The 22,787-nt window shown below is 34.5% G+C and overlaps 1 protein-coding gene and 1 pseudogene across 2 annotated transcripts in view; one reads left to right on the top strand and one right to left on the bottom strand.

Moving 5' to 3' along the window:
* The window catches only part of LOC306639149 (olfactory receptor 4C16-like), a 469,263-nt pseudogene that overhangs the window by 350,651 nt on the left and 95,825 nt on the right, over nucleotides 1-22,787 (top strand). The window lies entirely within an intron of this gene.
* The window catches only part of LOC306638432 (olfactory receptor 4P4-like), a gene marked incomplete at both ends in the record, with an annotated part of 109,388 nt that overhangs the window by 79,256 nt on the left and 7,345 nt on the right, over nucleotides 1-22,787 (bottom strand). The window contains 1 exon segment of the mRNA XM_079101717.1: nucleotides 11,624-11,792. Coding sequence (XP_078957843.1) covers nucleotides 11,624-11,792 — 169 coding nt within the window.

The raw sequence follows: 22,787 nt of genomic DNA, 5'->3' as shown, positions 1-22,787 counted from the left end.
TGCTGTGGATAATAATCAAACTCATTATCTCCATTTATTAAGACAATACTTTTAATAGCTTAATAGGGACTATTTGGGTTAAGGATGCATATTGTTTGTATTGTATGCTGCTACTATTGATCTTCCACTTTAAGGTCAGGTATTGGAAACCTGCAGGGACACTATAAGCATATAGAGGGGAAACTGCAATACCTCAGATTTGCACTGCTAGAGGGGAACATACATGAACAACATGAAAAAAATAGGGGAATAAAGAGTCCCAAACAAACCTAGAAGCTATATTACTAGAATCGAAAGACAGAATGGTAGAAGAACTGTCAGAAAGAAACTGCTGAATGTACATAATTAAAATGATCCAAGAAGCAAATGAGGAGAAAAGAGCAAATGCAGGCAATGAAGGATCACATCAATAAACAGTTAAAAGATCAAATGCAGGAAGCAAAAGATCATTTCAATATAGAGAGATTCTGGAAAAAAATAGAAATTCTTGAAATGAAGGAAACAATAAACCAAATTAAAAATTCACCAGAAAGCATAACCCACAAAGCAGATCACTTGGAAGACAGAACCTCAGGCAAAGAAGACAAAATATTTAATCTTGAAAACAAAATTGACCAAACAGAAAATATAGTAAGAAATCATGATCAGAACCTTCAAGAATTAAGGAATACCATGAAAATACCAAATTTAAGAATTATTGGGATTGAGGAAGGCACAGAGAAACAAACCAAAGGAATGAATAATCTATTCAATAAAATAATATCAGAAAATTTCTCAAATCTGAAGAATGAAGTGTAAAATCAAGTACAAGAGGCTTACAGGACACCAAATGCACAAAATTACAACAGACCCACACTAAAGCACATTATAATGAAAGTACCTAACATACAAAATAATCATAGAATTTTAAAGGCTGCTAGACAAAAGTATCCAATTACATATAGTGGGAAACCAATAGGGATATCAGCAGATTCCTCAGTCCAAACCCTAAGTTAGAAGGGCCTGAAACAATATATTTCAAGTTTTGAAATAAAATGGATGCCAACCAAGAATCTTATACCCAGCAAAATTTACCTTCAGAGTTGGCGATAAAATAAAATCCTTCCATGACAACCAAAAGCTTAAAGAATTTACAGATAGAATGCCTACACTACAGAACATTCTCAGCAAAATATTCCATGAGGAAGAAATGAAAAACAATAATGTATGTCAGCAAAGGGAGGCACTACCCTAAAAGAACAGTCAATTAAAGGAGAAACCAAGTCAAGTTAAAAAACAAAAAATAAGCCAAAATAACTGGGAATGCAAGTCATATCTCAATAATAACCCTGAATGTTAATGGTCTAAACTCATCAATCAAAAGCCATAGAGTGGATTGGATTAAAAAAAGGAACCAACAACATGCTGTCTTCAAGAGACTCATCTCATAGAAAGAGATACCCACAGACTAAAGATGAAAGGATGGGAAAAAACATACCATGCATATGGACTCAGTAAAACAGTGTGGGTTTCCATCCTCATATCAGATAAAGTGGACTTCTAACCAAAGTTATTCAGAAGTGATAAAGGACACTTTATGCTTAAGGGAAGCATAAACCAGCAAAACAGAGCAATCATAAATATTTATGCCCCAAACATAACACATCCATGTATGTCAGACAAATCCTTCTCAATTCTAGGAACCAAATAGACCACAACACAATAATACTAGGTGACTTTAACACACATTTTTCACTATTGGAAAGACCTTCCAAACACAAACTGAAGAAAGAAACCATAGAACTCAATAACACAATCAATAATTTAGACTCAGCACACATATATAGAATATTCCATCCATCAACAAGTGAATACACTTTCTTCTCAGCAGCACATGGATCCTTCTCTAAAATAGATCATATGTTATGCCACAAATATACTCTTAGCAAATACAAAATAGAGATACTATCTTGTATTCTATCAGATCATAACAGAACGAAATTAGAAATAAATGATAAAATTTTTTAAAGGTACTCCTGGAGGCTAAATAATATGGTGTTGAATGATGCATGGATAACAGAAGACATTAGGGGGAGATAAAAAAAAATTCTTATAGGTAAACAAGAACAATGATACAACATATCAATATCTCTGGGATGCTATGAAAGCAGTACTAAGAGGAAAATACATTGCATGGAGTGCTTTCAATAAAAGAAGAAAAAGTCAACAAATAAACAACCTAATATTACAACTGAAAGCTGTAGAAAAAGAAGAGACCAACACCAAAAGTAGTAGAAGACATGAAATGACTAAAATCAGAGCTGAAATTGATATAAAAGAAAAATTGACAAAACAAAAAATTGGTTCATAGAAAAAATAAACAAAATTGATAAACCCTTAGCCACACTAATGAGCAGAAGGAGAAAGAAAACTCAAATTACTAAAATTGTGATAAAAAAGGAAATATCACATCACACACTATTGAAATACAAAACATAATTAGAGACTATTTTAAAAATCTATACTCCAACAAAATAGGAAACCTTGAAGACATTGACCTGTTTGTAAAGACAAATGTTTCACCCAAACTGAATCTGGAGGACATACACAATATAACTGATCAATGAAATAGAAGAAGAAATCAAAAGCCTACTGACCAAGAAAAGCCCTAGACCAGATGGATTCTCAGCCAAGTTCTACAAGACCTTCAAAGAAGAACTCATTACAATACTCCTCAAAGTATTCTATGAAATAGAAAAGGAAGGAATCCTTCCAAACTCATTCTACGAAGCTCATATCACCCTGATACAAAAACCAGACAATTACAGAATAAGGAAAGAAAACTTCAGACCAATATCTCTAATGAACATAAGATACAAAAGTTCTTAACAAAATTTTAGCAAATTGCATACAAAAACATATTAAAATGATAGTGCACCATGATCAAGTGGGTTTCATCCCAGGGAAGCAAGGTTGTTTCAACTCCAGAAATCAATACACGCAATTCACTACATCAACAGATATAAAATTAAGAATCATAAGATTATTTCAACAGACGCAGAAAAAGTATTTGATAAAAATCAGCACCCTTTCATTCTCAAAACACTAGAAAAAATAGGGACAGTAGGAACATACCTCAACATTGTAAAGGCTATCTATGCTAAGCCCACAGCCAACATCATTCTAAATGGAGAAAAACTGAAAGCATTCACCCTAAAAACTTGAACAAGACAGGGTTTACCTTCTTTGACCACTTCTATTCAACATCATCCTTGAAACTCTAGGGAGAGCAATTAGACTGACCAAAGAAATTAAAGGAATATGAATAGAAAAAGAAGAATGCAAATTTTAACTGTTTACTGATGACACAATTCTTTATGTAGAGGAGCCAAATAATTCCACCAGAAAACTTCTAGAACTCATTAATCAATTCATCAAAGATGCAGGATATAAATTAACTCTCATAAATATAGTGCAGTTTTATTCATAAGTGATGAATCTACCGAAAAAGAAATTAGGAAAACTACCCCATTCACAATAGCTTCTAAAAATAAACAAATAAAATACTAGGAAATCAATCTAACAAAAGAGGCTAAAGACCTCTATAATGAGAACTACGGAACGCTAAGGGAAGAAATTAAATTAACCTTAGAAGATGGAATGATCTCCCATGTTCTTGGATAGGCAGAATTAATTTTGTCACAATGGCCATACTACCAAAAGCATTATACAAATTCAAGGTAGTTACAATTAGGATCCCAATGATGAACTTAATAGAAATAGAGATAGCTATCATGAAATTCATTTGGAGGAATAAGATACCCAGAATAGTCAAAGCAATCCTTAGCAGGAAGAGTGAAGCAGAAGTTATCACAATACCACAACTTCAACTATACTACAGAGCAATAGTAACAAAAACAGCAGGTTATTGGCATGAAAATAGACAGTTAGATCAATGGTACAGAAGAGAGGACACAGAGACAAATCCACATAAATACAGCTTTCTCATACTAGACAAAAGTGCCTAAAACATACAATGGAGAAAAGACAGGCTCTTCAATGAATGGGGCTGGGAAAACTGGGAATTCATATGCAGCAAAATTAAACTAAAACTATCTCTCATCCTGCACAAAACTCAACACAAAATGGATCAAGGACCTCGAAATCACACCAGAGATCCTGCACCTTATAGAAGTAAAAGTAGGTCCAATTCTTCATCATGTCGACTTAGGACCAGACTTCTTTAACATGACTCCCAAAGCACGAGAAATAAAATCAGGAATTAATAATTGGGATAGATTCAAACTGAAAAGCTTTTTCTGAGCAAAGGAAACTATCAATAATGTGAAGAGAGAGCGTACAGAGTGGGAGAAAAATCTGTCACTCATACTTCAGATAGAGCATTAATCTCAGGAATCTATAAAGAACTCAAAAACATTTACCAAGAATATAAATAACCCACTCAATAAATGTACTAAGGAAATGAGCAGACACTTCACAGAAGATCTACAAGCAACCAACAGATATATGAAAAAATGTTCATCATCTCTATTAATAAGAGAAATGCATAGCAATACTACCCTAAGATTCCACCTCACCCCAATTAGAATGGCTATTCTCAAGAATACAAGCAATAAGAAGTATTGGCAAGGATGTGGAGAAAAAGGTACACTCATACATTGCTGGTGGGTTTGCAAATTGGTGCAGTCACACTGGAAAGCAGTATGGAGATTCCTTAGAAAATTTGGAATGGAACCACCATTTGATCCAGCTATCTCACCCTTTGACTTTACATACAAAGGACTTAAAATTAGCATACTATAGTGACACAGTTACATCAATGTTTATAGCAGTTGAATTCCCAATAGCTAGATTGTGGAACTAATCTAGATGCCCTTCAATAGATGAATGGATTAAGAAACTATGGTATAAATACACAATGGAATATTATTCAGCCATGTAGAAAAATAAAATTATGGCATTCGAAGTTAAATGAATGGAGATGGAGAATATCATGCTAAGTAAAATAAGCCAATCTCAAAAAACAGGCCAAATGTTTTCTCTGATAAGTGGATAATTATACATAATGGGGTTTGGGGGGAGGCAAGAATGAAAGATGAATGGATTGTATAGAAGAAAATGATGGAGGGGAGGGGGTGAGAGGAAGAAAAGATAATGGAATGAGTCAAACATCATTACCCTATGTTCACATACAATTATGCAATCTGTGTGACTCTTCTTTGTGTTAAACAAGAGGAACGGAAGTTGTACCCCATTTGTGTACAATGAATCAAAATAAAATAAAAGAAAGAAAATAATTGAAACATTTAGGTACATTTTAGTGAACATTTAAAATTACTATTTGGTCTCCCGGTTGATTTCAACATACCTTAATGAAAAAATTAAAATATTTCTCAGTTAATGAAAAAATGAAACAATTCAGAGATACCAGGAGCAGATCACAGGTTACCAGCAGTAGAAAGAATGGGGAGTTATTAAATAGTTACAGTGCTTCCATTTTGGGTGATGAAAAAAAATTTCGAAAACATATTGGTGATAATTTTTTGCTTAATTCCATAAATGCAATTTATGCCAGAAATATGTAACTGGGAATGAAAAGAGAACAGATTTAAGGTATGTGATCTTTGGAGTTAGAAGAAAATGCTTTTAGAATCCATTACTGAGAAATACATCATGAGAAAAAAAAAGAAATAATCTCAAAATGATCATGCTCAGTCCCAGAAATAATAAAATCCTGGAATTTGTGACTACTTGGCCAGAAATAGAGATCAGATCATGTGTTAAGTGAAATAAGCCCAGGATAGAATGGCAAGTACCCTCAGATCTCACTTGTATGTAGAGTCCAAAAAAGTTGAGTTAGTGTAAGTTGAGAGAAGAATGTTGTTTACTTGAGAGTGGAGGGAAGGGTGGGGCTTGATCAGATTGGAGTAAGAAGTTCTGACCTTCACTTGCACAGTAGATGGTTATAAATACTAATAATGGATGGTGTATTTCAGATTTTATATATAAGAAAAATGTGAATGTTTTCACCGTAAAATGTACATGTTTGAGGAAACAATATATGTTTAATGTGTTATAAACATTACATAATACATACATGTGTTGAAATTTTACATTACACCATAAATATGTAACATTATTATGGGTCGGTTAAAATGTAGACTCCATTAAAAGAAAAAGGAAGCAAAAAAAAAAAAAAAAAAAGAGAGAGAGAGACTTGGGACTATATTTCATTACAAAGATGAAGTTTATGATGAAGTCCTTTCATTAAGTGTTGGCAGAAAAATGAACAGCCAAGGACATCAAGAAAAGGAGGGCAGTAGATTGTGCTTTCTAAAAGTTGTATTAAGTAATAAGAGATGCATGTCAAGAATTAGGCATTCTTTACTGATTATAGATTGAGACAGTGCTATCATTTTCCCCACCCTTATTAAAAAATATTTTTAGTTGTAGGTGGACATAATACCTTTATTTTATTTATTGAGTTTTTCTACATGATGCTGGAGGTAAAATCCAGTCAATAAGAAATTGATTCTAAGCTTCTGACTTCTACATTCAAATCTTCAAAAACTTTGCCACATTACCTGTCCATTAGCAAGAGTAGGAGGAGTTGTGTTAATAGTAACCTAGGGAAAGAAGCACAGGTGTTCAGTTCCCTGCATACCTGGCTGTGAGAGAAAAGAATCAGATCACATTCAGGAGGAAACCAATAGGAAGATCAGCAGATTTTTCAATCCAGACCCTAAAAGCTAGAAGGGCCTGGAACAACATTTACCAAGCCCTGAAAGAAAATGGATGCCAACCAAGAATTTTATACCCAGCAAAACTTACTTTCAGATTTGACGATGAGATAAAATCCTTCCATGATAAACAAAAGCTAAAGGAATTTACTAAAAGAAAGCCAGCATTACAGAACATTCTCAGCAAAATATTCCATGAGGAAGAGATGAAAAACAACGATGTAAATCAGCAACGTGAGGAACTAGCATAAAGGAATAGCCAAATAAAGGAGAAACCAAATCATGTCAAAAAACAAAAATGCGTCCAATGACTAGGAATACAAATCATATCACAATAATAACTGTGAATGTTAATGGCCTGAACTCATCAATCAAAAGACATAGACTGGCAGATTGGATTAAAAAGAAAAATCCAACAATATGCTGCCTGCAAGAGACCCATCTCATAGAAAGAGATACCCATAGACTAAAGGTGAAAGGATGGGAAAAAACATACCATGCACATGGACACAGCAAAAAAGCTGGAGTATCCATCCTCATTTCAGATAATGTGGACTTTAAGCCAAAACTAGTCAGAAGGGATAAAGAAGGACATTACATACTGCTTAAGGGAAGCATAAATCAGAAAGACATAACAATCATAAATATCTATGCCCCAAACATTGGCTCATCCATGTACGTCAAACAAATCCTTCTCAATTCCAGAAATCAAATAGACCACAACACAATAATACTAAGTGATTTTAACACACCTCTCTCACCACTGGATAGATCATCCAAACAAAAATTGAATAAAGAAACCATAGATCTAAATAACACAATCAACAATTTAGAGTTAACCGACTTATATAGAATATACCATCCAACAAAGAACGAATACACTGTCTTCTCAGCAGCACATGGATCCTTCTCTAAAATAGACCATGTTTTATGCCACAAAGCTACTGTTAGCAAATACAAGAAGATAGAGATACTACCTTGTACTCTATCAGATCATAATGGACAGAAATTAGAAATAAATGACAGAATAAAAAACAGAAACTTCTCCAATACTTGGAGATTAAATAATACACTATTATACGATGAATGGATAACAGAAGACATCAGGAGTGAAATTAAAAAATTCTTAGAAGTAAATGAGAAGAAAGACACATCATATCAAAATCTCTAGGATACTATGAAAGCAGTACTGAGAGGAAGATGTATTTCATGGGGCGCATTCAACAAAAGAAGTAGAAATCAACAAATAAATGACTTAACACTAGAGCTCAAAGCCCTAGAAAAAGAAGAGCAGACCAACACCAAAAGTAGTAGAAGACAGGAAATAGTTAAAATCAGAGCCGAAATCAACGAAATTGAAACAAAAGAAACAATCAGAAAAATTAACAAAATAAATAGTTGGTTCTTTGAAAAAATAAACAAAATTGATAAACCCTTAGCCACGCTAACATAGAGAAAAAGGGAGAAAACTCAAATTACTAAAATTTGGAACGAACAAGGAAATATCACAACAGACATGAGTGAAATACAAAACATAATTAGAAACTATTTTGAAAATCTATACTCCAACAAAACAGAGAACATCGAAGACATCAACAAGTTTCTAGAGACATATGAATTACCTAAACTGAACGAGGAAGACATACACAACTTAAATAAATCAATTTCAAGCAATGAAATAGAAGAGGTCATCAAAAGCCTACCAACAAAGAAAAGTCTGGGACCAGATGGGTTCTCAGCTGAGTTCTACAAAACCTTTAAAGAAGAGCTCATTCCAATACTTCTCAAAGTATTCCATAAAATAGAAGAGGAGGGAACCCTCCCAAACTCATTCTATGAAGCCAATATCACCCTGATACCTAAACCAGACAGAGATACATCGAGGAAAGAAAATTTCAGACCAATATCCTTAATGAACATCGACACAAAAATTCTCAACAAAATTTTAGCAAATCACATACAAAAATATATTTAAAAGATAGTGCATCACAATCAAGTGGGTTTTATCCCAGGAATGCAAGGTTGGTTCAACATCCGGAAATCAATAAATGTCATTCACCATATCAACAGACTAAAAGTTAAGAATCACATGATTATTTCAATAGATGCAGAAAAAGCATTCGATAAAATACAGCATCCCTTCATGCTCAAAACACTAGAAAAAATTGGGGTAGTGGGATCATTCCTTAACATTGTGAAGGCCATTTATGCTAAGCCCATGGCCAATATCATTCTAAATGGTGAAAAACTGAAAGCATTCCCCCTAAAAAATGGAATTAGGCAGGGATGCTCTCTTTCACCACTCCTATTCAACATTGTTCTTGAGACTCTAGCCGGAGCAATTAGACAAACCAAAGAAATTAAAGGGATACGAATTGGAAAAGAGGAACACAAACTATCCCTGTTCGCTGATGACATGATTATATATTTAGAGGAACCTGGAAATTCCACCAGAAAACCCTTAGAACTCATAAGTGAATTCAGTAAAGTGGCAGGTTACAAGATCAATGCTCATAAATCCAATGCATTTTTATACATAAGTGATGAATCTTTAGAAAGAGAAATTAGGAAATCTACCCCGTTCACAATAGCATCAAAAAAAATAAAATACTTGGGAATCAATCTCACAAAAGAGGTGAAAGACCTCTGCAATGAGAACTACAGAACACTAAAGAAAGAAATTAAAGAAAACCTTAGAAGATGGAAAGATCTCCCATGTTCATGGATAGGAAGAATTAATATTGTCAAAATGGCCATACTACCAAAAGTGCTATATAGACTCAATGCAATTCCAATTAAAATCCCAATGATGTACCTTACAGAAATAGAGCAAGCAATTATGAAATTCATCTGGAAGAATAAGAAACCCAGAATAGCTAAAGCAATCCTCAGTAGAAAGATCGAAACTGGGGGTATCGCAATAGCAGATCTTCAACTCTATTACAAAGCAATAGCAACAAAAATGGCATGGTATTGGTACCAAAATAGACAGGTAGATCAACGGTACAGAATAGAGGACACAGACACAAACCCAAATAAATACAATTTTCTCATACTAGACAAAGGGGCCAAAAATATGCAATGGAGAAAAGATAGCCTCTTCAACAAATGGTGCTGGGAAAACTGGAAAAGCATATGCAACAGAATGAAATTAAACCCTTATCTCTCACCCTGCACAAAACTCAACTCACAATGGATCAAGGACTTTGAAATCAGACCAGAGACCCTGCATCTTATAGAAGAAAAAGTAGGCCCAAACCTTCAACTTGTTGGCTTAGGAGCAGACTTCCTTAACAGGACTCTCATAGCCCAAGAAATAAAAGGAAGAATCAATAACTGGGATAGATTCAAACTAAAAAGCTTTCTCTCAGCAAAGGAATCTATCAGCAATGCAAAGAGAGAGCCTACAGAGTGGGAGAATATCTTTGCCAATCATACTTCAGATAGAGCGCTAATATCTCGAATCTAAAAAGAACTCAAAAAACTCTACACCAAGAATACAAATAATCCAATCAACAAATGGGCTAAGGAAATGAACAGACACTTCACAGAAGAAGATGTATAAGCAATCAACAGATATACGAAAAAATGTTCAACATCTCTAGTAATAAGAGAAATGCAAATCAAAACTACCCTAAGATTTCATCTCACCCCAATTAGAATGGCGATTATCAAGAACATAAGCAACAATAGGTGTTGGCGAGGATGTGGGGAGAAAGGTACACTCATACATTGCTGGTGGGGTTGCAAACTAGTGCAGCCACTCTGGAAAGCAGTATGGAGATTCCTCAGAAAACTTGGAATGGAACCACCATTTGACCCAGCTATCCCACTCCTTGGCCTATACCCAAGGGACTTAAAATCAGCATACTACAGAGATACAGCCACATCAATGTTCATAGCTACTCAATTCACTATAGCCAGATTGTGGAACCAACCCAGATGCCCTTCAGTTGATGAATGGATAAAGAAACTGTGGCATATATATACAATGGAATATTACTCCGCCATGAGGAATGGCAAAATTATGGCATTCGCAGGCAAATGGATGAAATTGGAGGGTATCATCCTAAGTGAGATAAGCCAATATCAAAAAACTAAAGGATGAATGATCTCGCTGATAAGCGGATGAGGATATACGGGGGTGGGGGGTAAGAGGGGTTAGTGTTAGGGTTAGGGTTAGGTTTAGGGTTAGGGATAAGGAGGGTGGTAAGAATGAGGAAGAAAGGAATGTATAGAGGGAAAAGAGGGGTGGGAGGAGAGGGGGGAAGGGAAAAAAATAACAAAATGAATCAAACAACATTGCCCTATGTAAATTTATGATTTTTAATTAAAATTTAAAATTTAAAAAAAAAAACATTTTTATAATATAACTTACTGCTCAAGCACCACCTTACTTGCTTTGGCTCAGATACATTTTATACAAGTAACTGCACATATTTCATCTCAAAAATCAACAAAATTAAGATTCCAACATTTTTGATAGGTCTGATTAATATTTCATTACATATTCCTTTAAAGGCCTAAATCCTATTGCCTTCATTCATTCTATTAAAGATCTATGACAGAGTTTCTAGCTACTTAATTCATATCTAGTTTTTTTTTTTTTTATAAGAGAATAGTTGATGATTTTTCTTTAAATTAACTATGTTTCCTTTGAGAACAGAATATGACACCAAACTTTTCTCACAGCAATTTTCATCTTGGTATTTCTCAAAGTATATATCAAGGGATTGAACATCGGAGCAATGACTGTGTAAAATAATGCAAGCACTTTATCCTCAGGGAAAAAGCAATAGGAGGTCTAAGGTAGGAAAAGATGGCTGGCATAAAAAATTAGACTACCACTGAGATATGAGATGCACAGGTAGGGAGGGCTTTACGTCTTCCTTCAGCTGAGTGATTCCTCAAAGTGAACAAAATAATGGCATAAGAGAGAAATAAAATAACAAATATGACTAATAGGATCACTCCTGAACCGACAACCACAAGGACAGCAATCACGTAGGTATTTGTACAGGCAATTTTTAGCAAAGGAAAAATATCACAAAAGTAGTGATCAATTTCATTTGGACCACAGGAAGGCAAGTGCATTTTCATAGATAATTGAGGAAAAAAATGGGCAGCCCCACCAACCCAGGCAGCTAAAATTAGGAAGTTGCATTTTGTCGAGTTCATGATCCTCATGTAGTGGAGAGGTCTGCAGATAGCAATGTAGTGATCAAAAGCCATGGTTGTAATAATGAAGATCTCAATGCTGCCAAAGAAGTGTGTGGTAAAGACGTGGAACATACAATAACCATAGGAAATGATATTGGTCCCCTCTAGCAGGTCACTGATCAATTTGAGTGTGACACTGGAGGTATAGCAGATATCCAGAAATGATAACTGGCTAAGGAAATAGTACATGGGTTGGTGGAAAAGAAGGCTCCGTAGAATGGAAATGAGAATCAGAGAGTTTCCTACCAGCAGGGCAACAAAACAGAGTAAGAACAGCATGAAGCAAAATATTTGCACATTCTTGTCATCAGAAAGCCCCAGAAAAATGAATTCTGAGATATTTCTCTGGATTTCCATATATTAAGTTGAGTAAGTAATTCCACAAATAAATTTAATATCTGGACAGAAAGAAACCAGAAATTTAAGTGAAAAAAGAGACAACCTGGATTATCATACTACAAAATGCACTAAAAATTAAATTAACATGCATGAAATCATAAAATTAAGTAACCTTGATTCATAAAAAAATGCTCTTTCTTACTTATTATGTCTTGTACAAATATAGAATGGGTTAGCAGTAACAATTGTGTATTTTACTGAATTTTATATGTAATTATTTAAATATATTTCAATCATTTTGAAAATTAAAAACATTACTGACATTCACATAATTAAAGTTTAAGCTGAATTGTTCTAATAGAAGAGAATTTTTTAAATGATATGACTTTCCTGTTAGCATAAATATGAAAAAAAATAGAAAATTCAAGTGAGAATTATTGTAATTGAAACAAGTAAGATTTTGTTGCCAATGATGATGGTAAGTAAAGAAACCTCTTAAGAAAATTAAAACTGTAAAATGAAGAAATAAAGGATATTAAGCAATGCTGAAGAAGTAAGGACAGTGGCAGCACAGAGGGTACACACCAGGAAGAAGGAAAAATGAACTGACCAATGGGATCCTCAAGCTGATCGTCAGACTCTCCTCGTTTTCCTCATCTGCACCAAGACAACATTGCAGAATTCAGAAGACAATGATGAATCCATGGAATGTTGTGAAATCCCCAAGTGTCATGCAAGTTTGATGATCCATAGCTATTCAGCTCATACACTTTTTTCTCTTTAAGTTCGTAGTTCAGCAGATAATGAAGTTGGGATGCACACACATACTCCAATGAAGAAATAAATAGAAAATAGCACAGGGTTAGCACAATGTGAATTTAATGAATGTGATCACGTAAACCTCAATATTGATATTGTGTTTGTAAATAATAGTAAGATAGACTACTGAGAGGTTATTCTAGGGCATTTCTTAAAACTAATCATAATTCTTTTCTTTCCTTCCCTCCCTCCCTTCCTTCCTTCCTTCCTTCCTTCCTTCCTTCCTTCCTTCCTTCCTTCCTTCCTCTTTCTTTCTTTCTTTCTTTCTTTCTTTCTTTCTTTCTTTCTTTCTTTCTTTCTTTTACTTGTTTATATCTTCAAACATATAGCCAAATGATTCCTTATTTTGGGGAGCACCAAAAGTTCTGAACATGTAGTTAGTTGACTATAAACATTGTAGATGCCCTTATATTTAAGGTACAGTGTCCACCATATATTTAAATACTCTTAGTGCATTTGAGTGTGACATGCGCAAGCTTACCTCAATCAGTTCAGATGAGAGTAGTCTATCATAGCCTGTATTCTGAAAAATGAGAATTTTTTCAGTGTGTAAAAATTCAAGCAGCTCTTTCTTGATATGAATATGAAAAAATACATAAAAGCCTCAGAATGGAACAGAACAAAAAACCATGACCTTCTTAAAAATGTCTTTAGCTCCAATGTTCTTAACTTAAATTGTGCTTATAATAGTGCACAATAAATAAAAACAAAGAAGATGAAAATATTTCATAGCAAAAAAAAAATCACATGCTACAAAAGCATTAGTAACATTTAGAATGAAATTGTCTAGAAAAATTTAAGAGGGTATAATAACCTAAAACTTGGTTGGTGGAACTCTCCACAAACCCAGTTGTAGGAGTAATTCACCAACCATCAGGTTTCAGTAAGTGGAGATTAGATTCAGATTTCATCAAACACAGTTCCTCTCTCAGATACTCACCTTGCCGATTTGTTCCCTCTATGAAAATCTGAAATAAAAGGCAGAAAGTTGCAACGCAGGCATTCTAACGCACCAACACTGATTCTCTGAGAATGTTTTGGAAATATTAACAAGCCAAATTTTCTATAGGTTTTGTAAGAGCCATATACTTCTGTTGTTAACTAAATCCATCTACAATATGAAAGGTAGAATTTTATCCACTAGAAAAGCAGATGGAAATTCTGAGTTCCTCGTTAACTATTTTACATGAGCTCAGATTGATGAACAAAAATTATTTGAAATTTCTTCAATAATTAACACATATATTAAGCACAAAGTGTTGTTTCTTTTATGCCTTTAACTGTGGGGATTAGTTTAGGAAGAGCAGAATATAAACTTAAGTGTCAATGCAAGAATTAATAGGTTTTGAAAACTCTAAGATCATTAGATCATTCCCAAAGGCATTTCTAAGCAAGTCCTGGACAAATACCGCCAAGACTCTGCCCTTGGTAATGTCTCTGGTGCCTCTGAGTATTTACTTTCCACTTTTGGGTTTTTGTGGCTCATGCACTATTTCCCCTAAGGCCCTAAAATGCTACAGTCAGGGCAGTGAAGCAGACTGCCCTCTCTGTGCTCCTCCAGCTTTCTGATAAATCAAAGAGAAATAATATAGCTTGTAATGTATGAGGCTGTCTTTCATAAAATCTGAGATGATGAGAGCAAAAGTCAGGCTTCAACTTTAAATCTGGATAATTATTAAAATTTTTATTGTACAAAAAGTTCAATAAACTCTGTGATCCATAAGATACTAACAGGCACCAATGATTTGTTGCTGGAAAATAGCATAGCTGGAATGGAAGACTCTGAAAAGAGAGTCAAAATAAAGGAAAAATAAAATATTAAACATTGTTTATGCATACACTGTGCATGAACAGAAAAATATATCAAGTGAAAAGATAGCCAATCAGAAGAATGCTTCAAAATATTTATTCTGTTGATCATTCAGTTTTCTGTCTCTATTCAATATCCACAGTGGTTTAACCTCAGCTTCATCTGTCCACAAGGGTGTTCAGTTATTCTCACCTTCTCTACCATATACAAATGCACAGATTTAAAGTTTCCTCACAAAATTAAGACTTCTTAAAGTTAAATTATATGGTATAAAATCTGGTTAGGATTAAACCAATTAGGAAGTTAGTGAAAAACATTCTATGAAGAGATTATTGAGTGGTTTAGATTCTTTCTTTTATTTTACCAAAAAAATTGCTTGGTTACATGAGAAGTATTTTCATTTTATAGACTAGACACACGAAAGTGTAGCTGGAACATCTAGTTAAACAATAGAAGGAGAAAAATGCGTGTTTCTAAGTTTGGGATCTGCTGTAATGCCTTGAAAGTCAAGTTATTCTGAATATTTGAATTATTCTACAATTTCAGGCTACAGTATTAAAATCTAGTATTTTAGTGGTGTTCATGTCAACATGTTTCCCAATGTTTTTGAAACTTCACTGAACCTAACCTATTATCAGTCCACACAGGAGAGCTGGATATTTAACTCACATCTACACACGTATAACAGTATTCACCTCAAGGATGTGTGCAGGTACTGCCTTCACATCCTGAAAACTGAATTCATCCCTAATCAGATAACTTGTTCTGCTGCCAAAAGTTGTAACTTTTAATTCAGTGACATTTGTCACTTTGATGGCTCATACTTTTGGTATGGCACATAATATTATTTGAATAATCCAAAATTTCAAAGATCTTTTTTTCTTGTAACTATGCATCTGTATATGAATCTGTTTTATTTAAAGTTTTGTTCAATACAACCTATATCAGAAAATTCTTCTGTTTGTGTTTTTTGTCGTGGTTTTCATTTTGCATTTATGTTTCTGATCCATCACTGTGGGGGCGCCTGGCTCTCCTTACAGTGCTTCACAGAGTTCCACTGAAGGATGATTGCAAAGACTCTTCCTAAAAGGATTGCATGCCAGATGTATGCCTCCCTAGCTTGGATGTTATTCTGGGGAGTTTTCCTATTACTCACTTCAGTCTGGGGATCTTGCTAGAGGTGATGGGAATAATTCTACAAATTTCCAGAAAAACATCATGGAGACAAAACACATGTTGAAACCCTGTGATGATTAACCTCACTACAGCAGAATGTTTTTATTATGTTAAAAACCAAACACTGCATTTACTGGCACAGCCAGAACCTGTTTGGGGCACAGAAACTTATAGATAACAATGTTTCCCCAAGTTCTAAGCACAAAGCACCTCCCACAGTAGCTACCAGATATGGACCAGCTTATTTTATCAATGGCAAGCCCTGGTGATTAAGTAAGGATAATCTGTAAGGTTACTGTTTTCTCATAATCTTTCAGTAAAAACAATTTCTGCCTATGCTTTGGAAACTTCTTTGATTTTATTAGTCACAAGCTTGTCATCATAGCCTGAAGAAAAATGTATATAAACCCAGCCTTCCCCAGAATAAAGTGGGAATGATTACACCAGAACTAGAGTCTGTGTCTTTCATTCTCCATCCATCGCCGACGCTGTCTGCCCGCGCCCCCTTACCAGAGTGGAATCCAAGGACCCCTGCTGGGGCTGGACCCCGGCACATCACCTTTTGTTGGGAGGATTTTCTTCCTTAATTGCCTATGAATTTTCAAACTTTTGTCACTATTAGTTGAGCATATATCATTTTCCTAATTTTGGATTTCTTAGTGTGTTCCATATATATTTCTTAGTCTGTTCCATATATATAGCCTCATATATATGTATGGTATGAGACTATCTTTCATGAAATCTAAGATGATGATGAGAGACAAATTCAGGCATTAAATTTTCAAATCTATTTGAAATATATATAAATATATTTGTTATATATATATATATGTAAATATATGAATATATATGTATATATCTGGTCCATATATATAGATATGTGTATATATACATATATGTGTTAAATAACATGTGCATTTTTTTAAAGAATTTAAACGTTGTTTATTTGCTTCTATGTGATGCTGATGATTAAATCCAAGGCCTCACCCATGCTAAGAAATTGCATTAGCAGTCAGTTACAATCTCAGCCCAGTCTGTTCCATTTTTGTATTTGGATATTGTATGAAAATACTACAATGCTTCAAACATAGAAACGTCACATGATACTCTGAAATAAAGTAGTATAATTCTCCAAATTTGTTCATCTTTCAAATTCTAGCTAGTTAACATAGTTCTTTTATTATTTCTGTATAAATTTATGAATTAGGAAAATTCTAAAAACAATGCTTTGCAGTAGAAATATTTCATTAATTTTATGTAGATATATAATTAGTAAGATAGAATCACACATTGTCTGAGTAGCACCAACATAATAAATGACAATATGGCTTACATGACTATCACAGCAGAACTCATTTGTAGCAAATTTCAAACAACAGAACAGCAAATTAATCTAGATGGGGGAAAAGTAAATATCATTAGACGTGAAAATGTATGTCTACAAAAATACCTTCAAGTGTCCTTCACAGCAAGTTTTAGCTTCCAGTTTTCCTTGCCCCTTTGGGGAATTCTAATACGCATCCATCCAGGTTATATATAAATCCAGTGGCTTATTTCATGTGCTTGTGCAATGAGTGGACCTCAGCTAAGTAACGGTATTCCTATAGTATAATAAAATAATGATACTTTTAAAATTACTAATAAATTCCTGTAAAAAGGAACAGAATTGCTTGAATTACCCATTTACAACAAAGATTTTATAACTCTTGTGTACATAGTCACATTCTGAGTAATATATTTTATCAATTATGTTTTTTTTTATTCATTTTACACAAATGGGGTACAACTTCATTTCTGTGGTTGTACACGAAGTACAGTCACTCCTTTTGTGTAACCATACACAATCGTTTTTCTCGTTCCTTCTCCTCCAATCCCTCACCACCCCTCATTTCCCTCTACACAATCCATCATTCCTCCATTTTTCCCTTAACCCCCAACCTGATAGAAGTTTTTTGGTGGAATTTTTTGGATCCTCTAAATATAGAATCATGTACTCTCAATTAGTGATAGTTTGAGTTCTTAGTTTCCTATTCTTATCTGTTTAATTACATGGGTCCGTCTAATTGCTCTGGCTAGAGTTTCAAGGACAATGTTGAATAGAAGTGGTGAGAGAGGGCATCCCTGCCTTGTTTCAGTTTTTAGAGGGAATGCTTTCAGTTTTTTTTTTTTTTTTCTTTTTTTCATTCAGAATAATGTTGACCTTGGGCTTAGCATAGATAGCTTTTACAATATTGAGGTATGTTCCTACTATCCTTATTTTTTTCTAGTGTTTTGAGCATGAAGGGGTGATGTATTTTATCAAATGCTTTTTCTTTATCTATTGAAATGATCATATGATTCTTAACTTTACTTCTGTTGATGTGATGAATTACATTTATTGATTTCCAGATGTTGAACCAAACTTCCATCCCTGGGATGAAACCCACTTGATCGTGATGCACTATCTTTTAAATATTTTTGTATAAAATTTTCCATAAACTTCAACATATTTTATAAATGTACTTTGGAAATATTTTTGTAGACAAACTATAATGTGGTAGAAAGTGATTCTGGAAAGATCACCTAGCCAGGAGGTATCCAAAATGGTGGCATAGGAAAAAGCTGTATTAGTATTTGCTCTATGGTTAGTATTTGCTTTATGTTTCAGGATTCAACCAGGAGTATTGCTTCTCTGTGAGGTGGGTGAAAGAGGGATCTCACTGAATCCAAATATGGAACTGTCAGTGTATCTTAGGGACTCAGAAATTTGGGTACATTGAAAAAAGAAGAAAGACTACATTGGAGCCCAGCTGGCTGTGGCACCAGCAGCAGCGGTGGTAGATTTTCCTCATTTGGGAAAGAGGAAGGGAGAACACAGAGAAATACTATGGACAGATTTTTGTTTGGAAAAACCTGAGATGAGGAAAGCAGCCTGCCCTTAGCTGATCCAGAGGCTGCACTGTGCACTGTTGCTTGAAAAGTGCCCTGTGTTTTCCAACTGGCCATGCGGAGCTGAGGAAAATCCATCTTGAAGTGGCCACACTACACCTGCTGCCACTGGAGCCAGAAGATCTGAGCAAACACACCTACGCTGTCCTGGCCAGGACCTTCCATGTAGCCCATGTTGTACCTACCACAATGGAAGTGAATGGTCACAGAGGATGTTTTACCCATGGGGATTCAAGTCAGAAAAGTGAAGGGGAGCCCCATTTTCCCATTTGAGTCTGTTGGCTCACAAGACCAGCTGAAGAGGGTCAGGAATCTGGAGAGGTGGATGGGAATATACTCAAGGACTAAGCCTCAGAAACCTAGAAAGGCTGTGTTCATGGGTAATGGAGGGGATGAAGATTGGCTTTCCTTCCCAGTAAGTGAAGTCATTGGGAGGCTCCTGAGATCCAGACTGCCAGCAGAGATCAGCAACTTCCAAGTCCTAGGGGTGGGTTGATCTCAATGTCCCAGAGCAGACACCACCCAACAAAGCACCTCAGGCCTGTTTAGATGAAACCTCTCCTGATTCAGATTCACTCATAGAACTTCACAGCAGCCCCCACCTGGGAGGGCATTGATCATGTCTGTGCAGACAGAACTCCACCTGACGGTTCTTCCCATCCCACTCTACCTCATACTGGGGGGAGGAGAAGCTGAGAATTAGTTCAGTTTTAGGCCACAAAATCTGGCAGATTAGTGAGCAACACAAAAAGAGGGAGGAAACAATCCTGCCTCTTGTTCTCATTCTTAGTTCATAGCCCAAAAAGAAATGAAAAGAATGACAACTGGGCATAAACAGTAACCATAAATTCTTATTGACTATTTTGATTACCTAAGTGGAAACAATTTCTTAATTTTTCATTAAGAATATTTTTTTCCTTTTTTTTCCTTTTGTCTGTGTGTGTGTGTTTGATGTGCTGATTGGTTCTTGGACATAGATAAATACACATTTTTTGTCATTTTCATTATTTTTAAAATGTAATTATCTTTTCTTCCCTTGTCTTTTGACAAATAGGGTTTTTGATGTTTTTTTGTATTATTTTTCATTTTTTTGTTTCTCTTTTTTTCCTTCTCTCTTTTCTTATCTAAATGCCAAATTCTGTTGCTGTCTCTTTCACTCTCCCTTATTTTGTTACTTCTATTTTTTTTTTTCTTCTCTGTCTTTATTATCCTCACATGCTTCAAAATGAGATGGACTCCAGATACTGGAGGAACTCAAAATCCCAAATAATCAAAATCAAAAAAGAAATCAGCATGACACATTACATTCAAAATGCCTAACATAAAGAATAAAGGTGGAATTTTGAAATCCTCAAGAGGAAAACATACAGTCACATTTAGAGGCAATGCAATCAGAATCACTTCTGGTTTCTCAGCATGAACACTACAAGTCAGGAGGACTTAGAATGATGTGTTCCTATCCTAAAAGTAATTAACAGTCAAATAGAACTGCTATACCAATAAAAACTACCATTTCAAATTGAAGATGAAATTAAACCGTGCAACATAAGTAGAAACCAAAGAAAAAATCAAGACTACTAAATTGGCACTACAGAACTTACTGAAGGAAATAGTGCACAAAGAAAAAATAAGCAACAAACCTCAGAGCTCACAAAAGAACAAGTATCATTTTAAGAGTAGCGAAGCATATAAAAACCCCAACAAAATTAAAGACAATGAATAAATCAAAATATCAGGACTAAATAAAATCTCTCTATAATAACATTGAATGTAAATGACCTCAACTCCCCAATTAAAAGACATTGACTGGCAGAAAGGATTAAAAAACAAGACTACCTATATGTTGTTTACAAAAGACTCACCTTACAGGCAAAAACAGATAGAGACTGAAAGTGTAAGATGGGAATTGACATACCATGTAAAAATAGCCTGAAAACAAGTAGAAGTAGCTACTCTCAAATTGACAAATGAGATTTCACACCAAAATTCATCAGTAGATAAAAAGAAGATTCCTTCCTAATAGTAAACTAGGATACAATAATAATAAGTATTTATGCCCCCAAATAGAAACTAATCAAATTGAAACCCTAAATAGGTCCCAATATTATAACACTAGGTGATTTCAACACAATTCTCTCACCTTTGGAGAGGTCATCCAGACATATACTCAGGAGAGATACTTTGGATCTAAAAAATATTATAAATCAGACGGACCTAACAGACCTCTCTCATCCAACAAGAACTAAATAAATTTTTCTCAGAGGCTCATGAAAACTTCTCTAATATAGACCATATTTTAGGCCACAAAACAACTCTTAGTTCCTGGGTTCAGCCCTGGCAGGGGTCCTGGTGATTTCAGGTGAGGAAGTAGGCATCAGCGAGGTAGAGAACAAAGCAACACAGACTCAAGGAATGGACGCTAAGTTGTGAATTTTATTTTTCCCAGTCAGCTTGTTATACATTATAAGGTTGGCAGTTACACACGTTTTTCCAGAACAGGAAAAGGTCACAAGGAGAAAAACAAAAATATTTTGTATAATCATTAGGAGACTAGACAATGAAATATTCTAGTTATTTTTAGTAATTGTTTACTTGTGATAACCTATAACTAAACAATAAGACATATTAATATTTAACTAATCATAAAGGTTAAAGCAAGTTCAGCAGGGTTGAATGAATGTCAGTCATGTGACTACTGCTGTAGTTAATAAATGTTAGACAGTTTAAGCTAACAATAATATGATATCATCTCATACTGTGTGAATTTAACATTGAGGAATCTTTTTTTTTCCCTTTATTTCTTCTGTTCCTGTTAATCCTTGCTGATGGGGTTGGAGTTATTTGCCTATGTGCTTCAGGTCACAGGGGATTGGCAGCTAGAATCTGTTTTTGTTTTTTTTCATAGCAATCTTGGCTACTCAGAGTTTCATTGCAAATGACTAAATCTGAAATCACTATTCCATTAGAAGTTTGGTTTTTATGTTTTAACCCTGGTTCTGTTAAGACCCCTGTTTTCAGGGAAAACACATAAAATATTACTAGTAAACCTACATATATTAAGGAAGCAAGGAAGGAAAGCCCACAACCCAAATTCTCAATGAGAAGAGACTTTGCAAACATCTTTATTACTCAGCAGAATCCTTGTCAAGCACTGAGGGAAATTGCAGGTGGAAAAACATCTTAGCAAGTACAAAAATATTGATATTAGTTCTTGCATCTTATTGGATCATAGTAGAATTAAATTAAAAATCAGCATGACTAAACCCTACAGAAACTATATAAACAGATGGAGATTGAATTATGAATGGGTCTTCTTAGAATAAATAAAGAGAGAAATTTTTAAAAATGCTTAGACTCAAATGAGAATAGTGATAAAACATAACAGAACTTCTGGGTTACTACAATGGCAGAAGAAACTTTGTAGCTAAGAGTACCTACTTAAGAAAATCAGAAGGATCCAAAATAAGCAACCTTATGATGCATAACAAGGCCCTTGAAAAGGAAGAATAAACCCACTACAACACCAGTAGAAGGAAGAAATAATTAGGATCAGAACCAAAATCAATGAACATGGAAATGAAAAACAAACAAACAAACAACAACAAAAACCACAAAACTACAAAGGATCAATAAAAAAAAAAAAAAGAAAAACAGAGATGATTCAAACTAAAGAAAAAGGGAGAAAAATCAAATAAATTAGAGATAAAAAGAACCAATAACTACAGACATCTCAGAAATCCAGCAAATCATTACAC

The sequence above is a fragment of the Sciurus vulgaris genome, assembly GCF_902686455.1.
Source record: "Sciurus vulgaris genome assembly, chromosome: 11".
NCBI lineage: Eukaryota > Metazoa > Chordata > Mammalia > Rodentia > Sciuridae > Sciurus > Sciurus vulgaris.
This window is presented reverse-complemented; position numbering and strand designations above follow the sequence as displayed.